Raw genomic sequence first — 15,553 nt, 5'->3', positions numbered from 1 at the left:
GTAGGTCACTGTCTAGGTGAGATTTCGATAACACCAACCCTTCAATCAGAATTTAAGAATGCACGCAATTCGTATGAGATAGTTAATAGTACAATTGGCAATAAAATCTTGCAATTATTGTTTTTTTTTTGCCACAGTAAAGTTTGTATGTTTCTTAACTATTTTTGGAAATATCTTAAAATAATTTTAATTAAAATAAAATGAAATCATCCAAACCTAATATCGCCTTTAATTGTGAATGTTCAAAAAATAAAACACAACGAAGAGATTTTATTTTGTATTAATTTTTATTGAAAATATGACACAAAATTGCCAAAAAATTTCTGTTGATCCAATGCTTGAAAAATTCATCAAAATTTGTCTTGCCGTTTTGGAGTCCATAAGGAACACCTTCTATTTTGGTATATATATATATATATTAACAGCAGTCAAAAATTATCATCTTTTTTAAATTTAAGAACAAGAGATTTATACTTCCCATGAATCAGAAGAACAATTAAAAAAATTCCAAGACAAAAGTAAGCTATTTTTTCTATCATAATGTTGGTAACACATGTATTAACCTAATACATTGTTCATACTGACAATATTGTTTGCCATCTATCGGACTGATGTGACAACAGCGCCATGTTTTCACACAAAATTGTTGGAGCTGACCGGCATAAGTCTCTAGTGTAGTGTTCAGAACGAGAAGACCCAACAACCCGGTGCGGCCAGGAGGACGTGCTGAGGGTCGCATGCTTCCCGCGTCAGCCAGTTGTGTTTGCTACGCACATCCGCCACAGCCAGGTTCCCGCTCGACCGGCATTAGTCTCTAGTATAGTGTTCAGAACGAGAAGACCCAACAACCCGGTGCGGCCAGGAGGACGTGCTGCGGGGTCGCATGCTTCCCGCGCCAGCCAGTTGTGTTTGCTACGCACATCCGCCACAGCCAGGTTCCCGCTCGACTGGCATTAGTCTCTAGTGTAGTGTTCAGAACGAGAAGACCCAACAACCCGGTGCGGCCAGGAGGACGTGCTGCGGGGTCGCATGCTTCCCGCGTCAGCCAGTTGTGTTTGCTACGCACATCCGCCACAGCCAGGTTCCCGCTCGACCGGCATTAGTCTCTAGTGTAGTGTTCAGAACGAGAAGACCCAACAACCCGGTGCGGCCAGGAGGACGTGCTGCGGGGTCGCATGCTTCCCGCGCCAGCCAGTTGTGTTTGCTACGCACATCCGCCACAGCCAGGTTCCCGCTCGACTGGCATTAGTCCCTAGTGTAGTGTTCAGAACGAGAAGACCCAACAACCCGGTGCGGCCAGGAGGACGTGCTGCGGGGTCGCATGCTACCCGCGCCAGCCAGTTGTGTTTGCTACGCACATCCACCACAGCCAGGTTCCCGCTCGACTGGCATTAGTCCCTAGTGTAGTGTTCAGAACGAGAAGACCCAACAACCCGGTGCGGCCAGGAGGACGTGCTGCGGGGTCGCATGCTACCCGCGCCAGCCAGTTTTGTTTGCTACACACATCCACCACAGCCAGGTTCCCGCTCGACCGGCATTAGTCCCTAGTGTAATGTTCAGAACGAGAAGACCCAACAACCGGGTGCGGCCAGGAGGACGTGCTGCGGGGTCGCATGCTACCCGCGCCAGCCAGTTGTGTTTGCTACGCACATCCGCCACAGCCAGGTTCCCGCTCGACCAGACGAGCGCGGCAAAGCCAACCAGCCATTATTTCCCTCGGCCAATGGCTTAACTGCTTCAATTTGGGCAGGAGTAAAATAAAATCCAGCATCTGCATGCAATGTTAATATACCATGATAACCTGCCTACTTGTTGTAATAAAACTAGGTTCAGAAGTAAATAGGTATAAGTAATATTGGGACCGAAATACCAATCATGCCACGAGATTGTAAGGCCAGTTTGTAGTATCAACAATTAACTGTACTTAAGTCACTATAAAGCCCAGATATTATCGGCCTCTATTTTCTGTTTCATGCATGAAGTAGCACCAACTCCCGGCTAACGAAGTCGTAAAAAAAACTAATCATTGTAAGGCAAACAACTGAACGAACTATGCGCGCTCGAACTGTTCCTTGAAGCGCGCCTCGAGCTGTACGGTCAGGTGTCGCTTTGAGGATTGGGCGCACGCCACCTTGCGATGCACCAGTGTATGTTTCCATGCCAACTGCCATGCTTCCTTGAAGCGCGCCTCGAGCTGTACGGTCTGGTGTCGCTTCGAGGATTGGGCGCACGCTACCTTGCGATGCACCAGTGTATGTTTCCACGCTAACTGCCATGCTTCCTTGAAGCGCGCCTCGAGCTGTACGGTCTGGTGTCGCTTCGAGGATTGGGCGCACGCCACCTTGCGATGCACCAGTGTATGTTTCCACGCCAACTGCCATGCTTCCTTGAAGCGCGCCCCGAGCTGTACGGTCTGGTGTCTCTTCAAGGATTGGGCGCACGCCACCTTGCGATGCACCAGTGTATGTTTCCACGCCAACTGCCATGCTTCCTTGAAGCGCGCCTCGAGCTGTACGGTCTGGTGTCGCTTCGAGGATTGGGCGCACGCCACCTTGCGATGCACCAGTGTATGTTTCCACGCTAACTGCCATGCTTCCTTGAAGCGCGCCCCGAGCTGTACGGTCAGGTGTCACTACGGTTGAGTTGTGTACACCCTTTATTATTGGTGTCCAAGTTAGGCAAAGTGATAACTGACATTGTGATGGTTGAGTATCTAGGCATTGATCGTTGTGCGCTCTACTGGGTAAAAAATTAACCAGTATGGCGGTAGTGATCTCCAGCAGCCGTTAAATATAAATTCAACATGGTAACCAATTCAGCTGCCATGACATTACACTCGTCAGAGTAGGTATAGGTGAAGCGTGTCTGGTGCTTGATGAATATAGTGGAGTAAGGATGTGTTGAAAATTTTTTACAACTGCATTCAATGGGTTTACAACTAAGTACTTTCACAATGCAATATGTGTGTGTTAAAAAATAAATATTATACTTTTATTTGCTTTGTATTTTTGAACTATCTTATTATATTGCCCTCGCTAGAATTTTTCTGGAGACTCGTAACACAAGGATGGTGACCAAGGTAGCATATGTGGTTTACTTTCTCTCAAACTTGGAATTTTTTTGAAAACAGGAATTTCGGTATTTTGTGTCGCGTTGGGAGTGTTATGAGATAATATAGGACATTTTCTAAGTCAAAGTCACTGGAATAAAGGATGGAAACCAACATTTCTCATTACACACTCTAGACTGTAGAACTGGACCGGCTCAACTGTTCTACTTTTTTCTTTGTGCTGGATCATCGAGCGTCAGTATATTTTTAACTAGAGTACCAAAAAAATTAACATTCAGCGAAAATACATTAAAACTAGTTGCAATGAGCTGCTGCAATATTGTGCAAACATAATCTGTAAGCCGTTATAAAACAGGAATTTACCCAGTAAAATACTAACGAGAGCGGTTGGATTGGTAATGGATTACAGAATGTGCCGCAACAAAGAATGCCAGATTAGAGAGGTCCGATTGTGCATCTCACTGTTGGTGGTTATCTACAGACGTATTTTTTTGTACTGTTAAGAAATTATCAATTTCTAACAGGAGTCTGTTAATGATTTCAGGGGCATGGCAACATGTTTCGCCATATTGTCCGGGCGCATTGGTGCCATTGTAAGCAACCTGATTTTTGGCGAACTATTGGACATCAGTTGCGAAGTTCCCATATTCCTCGTGGGATCTGTAGTGATAGGTAAGTTAAATAATAATTAACAACTTTGACCCAAATTCTAAGCAAAAATAAAGAATATTATGAAAGTTTGTATAGCTAAACATTTGGTACATTTTGGGTGTGGGAGCTAATTTCTGTGTATTACTTGGAGGGTGTATAATGTGAAGTTGTGTATGCACGTACGCATACATTTTTGGAACAGATCTAGAGTTTTAGGCCCGATCCACCATGACATGGAAATTAATATCGATAACGGATCACGGATGCGCTAGATATTTTTACGTATCACTTGCCATCTACCCCTTTCATATTGCACGGAAACGTAACAAATAGCAAAGAATGAGATTGAATTTCACGCTTACAAATAATTACTGAACCAAAGAAAATATATTTTTAATCATAACATAGTCGAGATTAAAATATATAATAAAAATAAACCCCAAATGTAATGATATAAAGCCGTCTTGAAACTATTCTTTAACAAATAAAATAATCATATTTAAAATGTAATATAACATGGTTACCTCCGTGGCAAAATATTCGACTTATTTGGTCGCACAAAGAAATGTAAAATAAAGAAATGAGTATTGCCTAGCTAATCCACATGCTTTAATTACCACATATGTGACATTAAAAATATCCCATGACATATGAATATGTTTACGTAACCCATGTCATTGTAGAACAGGATCTATGTAGTTGGTTTTAAGAAGTAGGAGTCGAAGTGGATATTTGTGACAGAGTTTTTTCTTCAATTACCATCCTATATATAGTTACGCTCATCACTGATTTAATGATTGCGTAACCCTGTAGGCTATATAATTTTTATTGCTGTTTGCTAACCTGTACCTCCTAGGATTGCGACCGAGTCTGTGGCGCAAAGATAATATTTTGACTACATCTGGGTGTTTGGGTAAGCCATTTTCCTACTAAACATGGATGAGTTAAGTATTATTAATGTATGATTCAGTGTGTTAGTTGATTTTTATAATTCTCTATGTGAATGATTATGTGTTTGACCTTTATCTTCCCTTATACAGGACCATTATCGTTCACACTGGACATGCAATGGCAGGGACTGGAAGTAACGCGCTACTAGTAACGACGTTATTTGTAACAGTTACTTTTTATGGTAACGATCGTGGTAACGCAATATATTAAGATTTCAGTAACTATAACTGAATTACATTTTTCTGCCTTAAAGTAACGATAATTGTCGTTACTTCTTGCGTTACATTTTTTAAATGTATTTATTATTGAACGAACAACGATTTGTTGATTTTTTCAATCCCAGAGCGAAAATCCCGACAAGCACATTATTTGCAATGTTATTGCTTGTACTTGTAAAACTGCTGTTGGCTAGCCTGCGCTCGTATTTTTATTGTCATTTAGTTAATATTTGCGACATGCGGGTTTACTGCTGTGCTGTTTAATTAATTAACCTACCTGTGCACATGCGCGAAAGCAATGACATAATCTAATGAAGCGAGAAGCCCAGAAAGCAGTCCAGAATTTTCGTTGCCGTGGCCTTCATATTCTAATTTTTTCGAAGTTCGGTCGAGTAATAAAAATAACCTTATAGTGAAGTGCTTATTGTGTGGTGCTGCGAACAATTTTGTAGTGTGAACTAATTACTCAATGTAATTTAAGACCTATTTAAATTTTTTCAGTTGAAAGAAACATATATCTTTACTAAACACAATATGTTTTATTAGCTTTTAATTATAACAATTTTACGTATCACATTTTTAGTTTTTCACAAAATAACTGTTAAAGTAACTTACAGTTACTTTTCTCAGAACTGTAACTGTAACTGGTTTATTTTCAGTAGTGTAACTTGTAGTTGTAACAGGGTTACATTTCCAATGGAGTATTTGTAACTGTAACTGAGTTACTTTTTAAAAGTAACTTTCCAGTCCCTGTGCAATGGACATGCATTACCCACACTTGAGATGCAATAAACACACACTACACTCTGTACACATAATGGACATGCAATACACACACAGGGCACACAATGGACATGCAACAAACATGCAAATCACACACTGGACATGCAGTGTACACACCGAACATGCATTTCACACATTGAACATACAGTCACGAGAACTCTGTCATAGAAATCAGAAATCTAGGAATAAAACTATCATGTTTGAAATCCAAAATATAACTTATTTTTCTTTAATTTTATACAAATCCAGGTAAAATAAGTCATTTTGTGCAGCCAGCTTTTCTCAGTTCTTTGAATATGAAGGATACTTTGTTGAGGTGCGAGTAGTTTCCTCCACTAATCGATGCTGTCAGTAGTTTCAGGCGATCGACAAATTCGTTTGGGTCGTTCCAATACACATATTCAAAGTACTGACCACTTTTGTAGCTTTTTTAAACCTTTGCCATTTACTTCTAGTTCACTGAACAGATTGGTGAGAACGTCAAATTTTTCATGATCTTCGTCTTTATTAATGCCACTGAAGGCTTCCATGAGCTTCATGGGAAAGTGTAAACAGTGAAGTACATTCACGTGAACCTTCAACTGCGTGTAACACAATCCTTAAAAATACTGAATAAATTATGCTGAGTGAATAGTGTTCAAAAAGGGGTAATTTTACAATTATAGCCAAGGATGGATGCAAAGGTTAAATTAGCAAGAATGAATTTACATACATATAGTTTAATCCTGGGCAAAAGCCTCACGTTAACCCTATACAAATTTATCATTCTTTCACATACAAGAGTAATACTGAGTATTTATTAATACTGATAGCAAGAAAAATTAGCGGTACAAATGCCACGGCAAAATACGTGAACACATATCCATGTTTTCTTTAGGATTAAATACTTAATACATAATAGAAACTTGATAGATACTTAATGGATAGAAATTTTACAATTACGTATTAACGCTTACACACAGGGATAATGAATGTCGTGAACACAGACATGCCTCATTAGAGAATACAAAAAACGTCAAATGAACATGCAGGCGACCGCGGCCTGACCTACACTAGGCGGTATAAGCTTACTGTAAAGCATGATAAAGCATGATATAAAAGAAAACTCACAAATTAATACATTAAATACATTACGTAAAAACAAGTCCTAACGAAGACTGTAGACCAGACGGGGAGAAACGTCAAACAAACTATGCATGGTATTAATACAAAGACGATCAAGGAAAACAATAAATGCCAAATAGAATTTAGACGGTGACGGCCGAAATAAGAATTTATAGTGCAGCTATTACCAAGTACCGATTACATTACTGTAAGGGTCACCAACTTACAACACTTACGTGCATTCTCCCCGCTGTCACACTCTCTCTCTCTAAAGCAAGTATCTGACTACATGCTTAAATCACGACCAGCACCGACTGTGTGCTAACGAAGAAGAAGAGCCTTCAAGGCATTACACCTAGTTTTAATTAAGCAAGAGGGCGCCACGCGCATGCGCGGACACCTCACGAGGGGAAGTCAGACACAGCACTGGACGCAGAGAGGGGGGGGGGGGGGGGGAAGTAGGAAGGGAAGGAGCGCCGAAGCCCGCCGCGCGGCGCGAAGTTCAAGTGACGCGCACCGACCACTTCACCACTTTCTGGAACATTATCATTAAAATGTGAATTAGTTGTAGAAGTTTCTTGTACCCATGCAAATCTTCGTGGCAATAAAATTGAGTTTCCTGCGAAACAGCAATTCGTACAGACCTGTAGTCTCATGTGTTTTGTACTCTTCTACATATACAATTTTCTGATAAAAAGTCTATTTATTTAGCACTAAGGAATCACTTAATATGTTTTCTGTATACTCCGTGGGACGTGTCATTATTCCGACTCATGAAAGATCTAAGTTATGGCCGGACCATTGCTTTTACTTGGTTTCCACGTTTCCATAATTTTTCCTTGTGCATAGACTCTGTATTTGTAAAGTCTTGTTCTTTTGATGCTGGTTTATATGTCCTCTTCTTTACATTAGGCATCTCGTCATCAACTTTTGTCTTCACACTAATGGCTGGTTCTTCCTTATTTTTAAGTTCGTTGAGACGACTAGTGATTGGTTTAAAAGTCTCATTTTCCATTAAACATGCAGGTCTCTATATTCTAGCAAGTGGATATTTTTCACGTACAGACCTATAGCACGATGAAGGTCACTGTCTAGATAGGGTAAAGGCAGGTAAGAGTGCGCAGTCCCTAAGAGCGCGCAGTATAAATATATAGAAGTTGGTAGCACTGGCGAAAGAAGTCGATAGGTGGCTCCTTGAAGCTTGCGTGTGTGTGCTTTACTGCGCTAAGAAAATTTGTAGAATCGGTTTATTTCGTATGTAAGAGGTAAGAATAACATTTGCTTTCTCCTGATGTAAATATGAATAAGAGTATAATAGCCTTTGTAAGTAATACATCAACGAGGTACCGCGAATCATATTATGGTAATCTGAAGCTTAGAGTCTATTGTTTACGATAACGTGGTAACGGGCGGCCAAAGTGAAGGCTGCTGCTATCTGTTGTACAAACGTTGCACTTGTGTGGGTGCCTCTAAGAGTGCGCAGCAATGCGTTCTCTTAGAGGCCGAATTGTCTACTGCGTACTCTTGGAGGCCGTTTCTGCATGGCAAAATATTACTTTTACAATTCAACTGTTTCTTGTTGCAGAATTTATTTCACTAACGAAAATGACCTCCAAAAAGTATACTAGAAAATTGGGTTCGTGCCTTCTGCAAAAGGCAAGGTTTGGCACTACGTACTCCGTAGAAATGTAGTTCAGGGAGAACCATTGGATTTAACAGGGTTCAGCGCAGGAGATTTTTTTGATAACTTGGCCAGTGTTTGTGCTAAAAATAATTTTCCGGCTCATCGAAAATTCAATATGGACGAGTCTGGTATCCACTGTACCCAATCACATTCCAAAAGTAATTTCTCCTAAAGGGAAAAAGGTAGTTTGTAAAGTTTCTTCAGCTGAAAGAGGTCAAACAGTTACTGTCGTGTGCTGCGTGAACTCCACTGGTACGTTTGTTCCTCCAGCCATGACCTTTGCCAGGAAGAGGATGAAACCTTAACTGTACACAAATGCACCAGAAGGAACATTGCATATGATTTCTGATACTGGGTACATGAACACGGAACTTCTTGTAGAGTGGCTGACACATTTCTATGATTTCGTGAAGCCAACAGAGAAAGATCCAGTGCTACTGATATTGGATAACCACGTATCACACTGCAGTATTGAAGCCGTAAATTTCTGCAGAGAACACTTCATAACATTGCTGTCACTACCACCACATGCTAGCCACAGACTGCAGCCACTAGACGTCGGTTTCTTTGGGCCTTCAAAGAAAGCCTTTGCTCAAGAAGCAGAAAAGTGGTTGGTGGTTCATCCAGGGAGGGTAATCACCCAGCATGACATTGCAAAAATCTTCACATGTGCTTACACGAGGGTAGCAACGATGGAAAAGGCAATAAATGCTTTTAGATCAACAGGTATACATCCTTTCAATCCCGATAACTTCACTGATGAAGACTTTGCACCTGCTGAAGTGACAGACCGTCCTCAAGAGCAACCAGAAAATTCAACAATTCTTGAAACTGATGAACCCCACACTCAAATTGATGATCTGGCAGAACAAGATTCCGTTGCGGAACTACAGCGAGTTCCCCCTCAATGATAACACCACTACCAAAGTGTGTCATTTCAAGGAAACGAAAAGTGGCAGGTAAGAAGTCTGAAATAATGTCTTCATCGCCATTTAAAAACTCTCTTCTGGTAAGCAAGATGGTTAAGAAAATTCAAACAAGAAAACAAGTAAAGAAGGCAGTACAGTTCGACAATCCCGCTGTACCATCAACTTCAGCGGTAGGCCTACATGCAGTTGAAGAAGAAATTGAAGACAATGTTTTTTGTCCAGGTTGCGATGAACGCTATCAAGAACCGATTTAAGAGGATTGGGTACAGTTCGGCAAATGTAAACAGTGGTGGCACGAAGATTGCTCAAGCTATGAAGGGTCTGGACACTTTAAATGTGATGGGTGCTGATGCGTACTCTTCGAGGACTCCGTGCGCACTCTTAAGACACCAGTCCTCCAAGAGTTCGCAATTTCAATTTATGCAAAACTTATGTTTTTCAGTTGCAAAGGATTTCATAGCTGCTTGTCTAATATGTGTTTCGTAAACTTTAAGTAATAGTGTTTCATTTATTATAATCACTTTTTGTGTAATACTTAATATCTTAAATTTACAATTAAAAACAACTTAAGTGCGTACTCTTGAGTGCCTTTACCCTACTGTCTTATTTCTGGTGGAGGTCTCAAATTACCGAAACGGTCGTAGTACTAAGCTTTTTTTAACCGACTTAAAAAAAAAAAGGAGGTTCGCAATTCGTCTGTATATATGGTTTTTTATATATATGTTCGGCCATAACTTATTTGTTTATGAATGGAATTTAATATTTATTTTTGCATTGGGTTTAATATAACTCAAAAGTGGCTCCATTTTAATTTCAATAGTATTGGACCTTGTAATTAGCATACACACCAAGTAACTCCTCAAAATCAAATATGATATGTATGGTGATTAAGGTATTGTTAGGTATATGACAATCCCAAAACAAGGTGGGTACCTAACCAAGGATGTGCTGACTGGACTGGGACTACGAAAGTTAACGTAAAACAGTACGAATGTGAATATTGAGTTATTATGAATATTATGTCAATATTTAAGGTACCTTACTACAAAACTTATCAGAAACACATCGAAACACTTTAGCAAAAAATTACAGCAGAAAATTGGTGAATTAATTTACTGTATGTGAATAATGCAATTTTAAACATATGTTATAAGTAAAAAGGATAATGTGTTAGTGTATTATTTTATGATAATGGTAGGGGTCAGTTTGCTGGTAGCCCCGGTGGAAAAGGACTCATCGATATATTTAATCAATGGACTTCACAGGTTCGAATAAAAGACTCAGCTCCATAACACAAGATTAAATTTTAATTTATAATAATGATTGTTATAAATTAAAAATATATAATTTTTGGATATAAATTAGGAATTTTCAAGATGGTGGATGTGGCATAATTCAAAATGGAGAAAAGTTCTAGAAAACAAAATGGTGGCCATAACATCCATATTTAATATGGTAGTCTCCAGCAGACGAAATAAGATGGTGGCGGTAATGCCATAATCCAAGATGGCGGAAGATTCTACCATAACGAAAAGTGTAACATTTGGGAGTGAGACACTCAATTTCAATATAACGGAATTGAAGCTGGATAAATCCAGGATAGCAGAATCCAATGTAGCAGCCTAAGTTAAGTCAGAGGTCAAGATCTTTCAAGATGGCGACAATGACATCACAATTCAAGATGGCGAAAACGAGAACAATATGTTGGCTGTGATGTTATAATTCAATATGTCAGTTGGCACAGCGCAGCACAGCCTGAAGCCTGTGCCCGGACATAAATTTCTATACTAATGTACTTAACTTGAAACTATCCACCGGTCATGCAGTGTGAGTAACTCTCACAACCAACATTGCTCGGAGCGCACAAAAATATAAATATTCACACTTCCAATTGCAAACGAAAAAAGAATAAAAAATAAAAATTCAACAGATATAATTACATACTGCATAAATACCTGGAATCATATAGTGTCTATAAATTAACATATAATAATACTGACATTTCCGTTTTATCTATATCTTTTTTAAATTAAAGTGAGGTATAATACTGTAGATAACAAAAATAAATGGCAAATTTTCCAAAAAGTAATTTTTACATGTAAACCAAAGCAGACTTTCTCTTCTGCAATCAAATATGCATATAGCTGTAAGTCCTACTTTATTTATTGGAGGAAATTAGAAGCCTTATTCCTTCCCCTCTTTCTCCTCCGAGTCTGTCGTCAAATTTGGAGATAAAATTTGGATAATGTGCGTGGACTTTAGTACCAGTCATATAAATAAAATAGTTCTTGGACAATATCGATAATCTATTCATCTAATTACAAACATGTATGTGGTAATAATTTTTTCAATCAAATCAGTATCATTTTTCTTGCTTGACCAACGTTATTTGAATACGATTGAAGCAAATTTTGGACAATGTTACAGGATATATAAAAAGTGAAAAATGACTTTTAATAAACACTTTCAGTTTCAATTAAATGAAATATTTGAAGAGCATTTGCACATTTCAATAAGTTAAAGGAGAGAATTTAAGAAATATTTGATGCTGTAAAAATTATTTTGAGTTGAATTAAACAACGATACTCTCACTGTTGGTGATGTAACTATAAAAATTATTATTATAACATATAAATTACTGCTCATATTTTAATACTAAGTAAAAACAATTATTTTTATACTACATAAAATAAATTAGGACCCTGAAGAAATATGTTGGTTTTGAAAGTTATTTTTAAATTGTGTCAAGAATACTAAAGAAAATGTGTTTATTTAAAATAAAGGTTGTAATTTTTTTCAGGCGGTGGTTTATTGGGATTTCTGCTGTCGAAGAAACAAGAAACTGGAATGACTTGAAAGTTAACCTACAAGGGCCGAATGGCACAAATTCGACAATAAATCAAGTGGCCACTAGCATTTTCTCTAGTGGTGATTTGATACATCACTAGATTTCGTATGTTCAGAATATTTTAGTGAAATCCCAGCTGGGAATAATTATGTCTAGTGTGGATGTTCACTTAGTACTATAACATTCCAAGTATTTAATTATATGATGGTTGCATTATTCTACCAAAATTTACAACAGAAACCAACAAAACACAACAGGAATCTAAGTGTTTTCTGTTGTGTGACATAAAAGATTTAAGTGTGTTTTATTGGATCCTATTGGTTTCTGCTGTAAACAAATAGGATTTATTGGGTTTCAGTGGTTTATTTTTGGGAGAAAATAGCTTGCAAACGAGAAAAAAAAATCAGTCTATTCTGTTGATTTTTGTTGTCAAAGCACAATGAATTCAATGGCTTTAATTGGATTCTGTTGTGAGATACAAATTTAGAACAGAATCTGTTGGGTTTTGTTGTTTTCTGTTGTGAAAAAGTATGTAAGTTTCTAATGGGTTTTAAGGTTTTCCATGGTATTTGTTGGATTTTATTAGTTTCTGTTGTAAAAAAAAGTCAATTGATATCTGTTGTTTTCTGTCAGTTTTTGGTTGTTTCTGTTGTAAATATTATTTAAGTTTATGTTATATTTGAGTGTTTTAAGTTTGTTTATTATTTTTTTCGGGTTTTCTAATGCCAGTCACTTTTTGGGGTCTGCTGTTTTGTAGTGTTTTTCATTGTATTCTGTTTTAAAAAATACTGTTTATTTCCATTTTATTCTGTTGGTTAATTTATTGGTTTCTTTTGCAAATCATTATTTAGACTTCTAGTGTATTCCATTGTATTCTCTAATTTGTTTCTGCTTTCTTTGCAGTGTGTTGTTTTGTGGTTTTTATTATTATATTCCGTTGGTTTCTGTTGTAGGGCACTTGTTTGGAGTCTGTTTTTTTCTAGAGTTTACCATTGTTGTTGTTTTAAATTTTGGTTTCATGTTTAAGTGACTTTTATTTTAAACTGTTGTATTTTGTACTCTCTGTAATAAAAACCATTTCAATTTTCTATAATTGTTATAGTATTTTTTATTGCATTCAGTGTTTTTAATATTTTCCATCGTACAATTGATGTTGTGTTTGCTAACATTTTTGTACATTTCATTGGATTATTATATTATTTTGTGCATCATATCATAAAGATTTCTATGTTACCTCATGATAAACTGAAATAAAACAAAAACCTATTTCTTTAAAACTACATAAACAAGAAAATTCTTACTGCATATATTTGAAAACCTGTTCAAATTAACTAAATATAGCAAATACCAAGAAAAATCACTAGAAAACAACTCAAAAACTAAACTCTAAATATACAAACTTAAATAAGTAGAAATCCTTAATATCAAAAGAATCTTACAGAATTCAATAAAATAAACTAATGCAACAAAATACAACAAAACAAAACAATCTAACAAATATAATAGAAAAACTCGGAAAAACAGAGTGTAATGTAAAACACTAATACTAGCACTAATACACAACCTACTACAGAAAACAATGGAAAATATTAGAAAACTTTAGACTCAAATATAGAAAAAAAACAACACACTTATTTACAACAGACACAATAAAAACACGATAGTTTTTTTAAAAACAATAAACTAATAGTATTACTTACAAATAAAATACAATATACAATCAAAAAACTAGAACATAATGCATAATAAAACAACACCTTACATCAGAAAAAAATTGAAATACAATAGGAAAAATAGCAACCAATAATGCTGTACAACAGAAATCACCATAAACCATAAGATAAGAATGGAAACACTAGAAAATAACATCCAAACTAAATGACTCACAACAGAAACCAACATAATACAATATAATACGATGAAAAACACTATAAAAACAACATATCTCTAAATAGTAACTACCAACAGAAAATAACAAAAACCATCAGAATATAATTAAATACAGTCAAAAACAACATGAATGCATTACAACAAAAATTACCCCAGATGAACAGAACTAAATGAAAACACTGTAAACATAGAGTGTCCTAAAAACAAAACCAACAAAATAAAACAGAATACGATGAAAAACACTAGAAAAAAACAGACCCCCCAAATAGTGACTCGCATCAGAAAACAAAAAAAAAAAACACCAACAAAATACAACAAAAACAATTAAAAACTAACAGAATGTCTTACAACAGACACTATCAAAAAGTAACAGAAAACAATGAAAAACACTAGTAAACACGAGATAACAACACAGTGCCTTACAACAGAAACCAAAATACTAAAAAAAACAACGGAATCCAACGGAGTTCCTTACAACAGAAACCAACAAAAAAAGCCAAAAATGGTGCAGAACACTAGGTAAAACAGACCCCAGAGAGTACATACAACAGAAACCAACATACAATCAAAAATACTAGAAAACAACAGAATACAATAAAAAAAATAGTAAACATCATATACCAACAGAATGCCATACAGCAGAAACCAACAACCCATAGGCTACAATGGAGACCACTAGAAAAAAACAGAAACCATCAGAAACCAATATAATTCTATAAAAAACAGCACCAACAGAATATAACAGAGTATACAATAATTTGTGATTATTCCTCTAGAATTCCCTGCTAAGGAACATAATTTTTCATTTAAGAATTATAACCTAAACATATAAAGGCATACATAAATAAATAATAAACATAGTTTAGAATATGGCTACAGGTTCCAAACTTATCTCGACTTGCCTCGACTGGTTACACATTGCATAACACTTGTAGGTTTTTAAATTCAAACTTGGTGCCATCCGGCGACAATGCATTGAATTAAAGATGGCCGACAGTGGTGCCATCTGGTAGCGACTTTATGAATTAAAGATGGCGGCAACGAAAAACTTGGTGAATACAGGCTACCGACTTGTCTCGTCTTGTCCTCCGACTTGTCTCGACTGTCTAGACTTGTCTCGACTCGTTCCCGACCTGTCTCGACTGACTACATAACACTTGGCGCCATCCGGCAGTAACTTTAAGAATTAAAGATGGCGACGGTGGCGTGCTCCGGCGGTAACTTTAAGAATTAAAGATGGCGACGGTGGCACACTCTGGTAGCAACACTAGGAACTAATGATGGCGATGGTGCCGTCATCTGGTATCGATTATATAAACTAAAATATGGCGACGGTGGCACCATCTACCAGCCAACTTGAAAACCAAGATGGCGGCGCCTCTGGCAACTAATTTTTGAATTTGGCGCGCGATACTAGCGACATCT

At 37.3% G+C, this 15,553-nt stretch overlaps 1 protein-coding gene across 1 annotated transcript in view; it reads left to right on the top strand.

Annotated features, from left to right (window-relative positions):
• The window catches only part of LOC134533306 (synaptic vesicle glycoprotein 2C-like), a 387,375-nt gene extending 373,860 nt beyond the window's left edge, over nucleotides 1–13,515 (top strand). Inside the window, exons 10-11 of the mRNA XM_063370779.1 lie at nucleotides 3,615–3,742; nucleotides 12,191–13,515. Coding sequence (XP_063226849.1) covers nucleotides 3,615–3,742; nucleotides 12,191–12,246 — 184 coding nt within the window. The 3' untranslated portion in view covers nucleotides 12,247–13,515. The remainder of the gene's footprint in view (nucleotides 1–3,614; nucleotides 3,743–12,190) is intronic.
• Nucleotides 13,516–15,553: the final 2,038 nt, after the last annotated feature.

The sequence above is a fragment of the Bacillus rossius genome, chromosome 6 (assembly GCF_032445375.1).
Source record: "Bacillus rossius redtenbacheri isolate Brsri chromosome 6, Brsri_v3, whole genome shotgun sequence".
Lineage (NCBI taxonomy): Eukaryota > Metazoa > Arthropoda > Insecta > Phasmatodea > Bacillidae > Bacillus > Bacillus rossius.
Note: the sequence above shows the minus strand (reverse complement) of the source record. Positions and strands in the feature narration are given on the sequence as shown.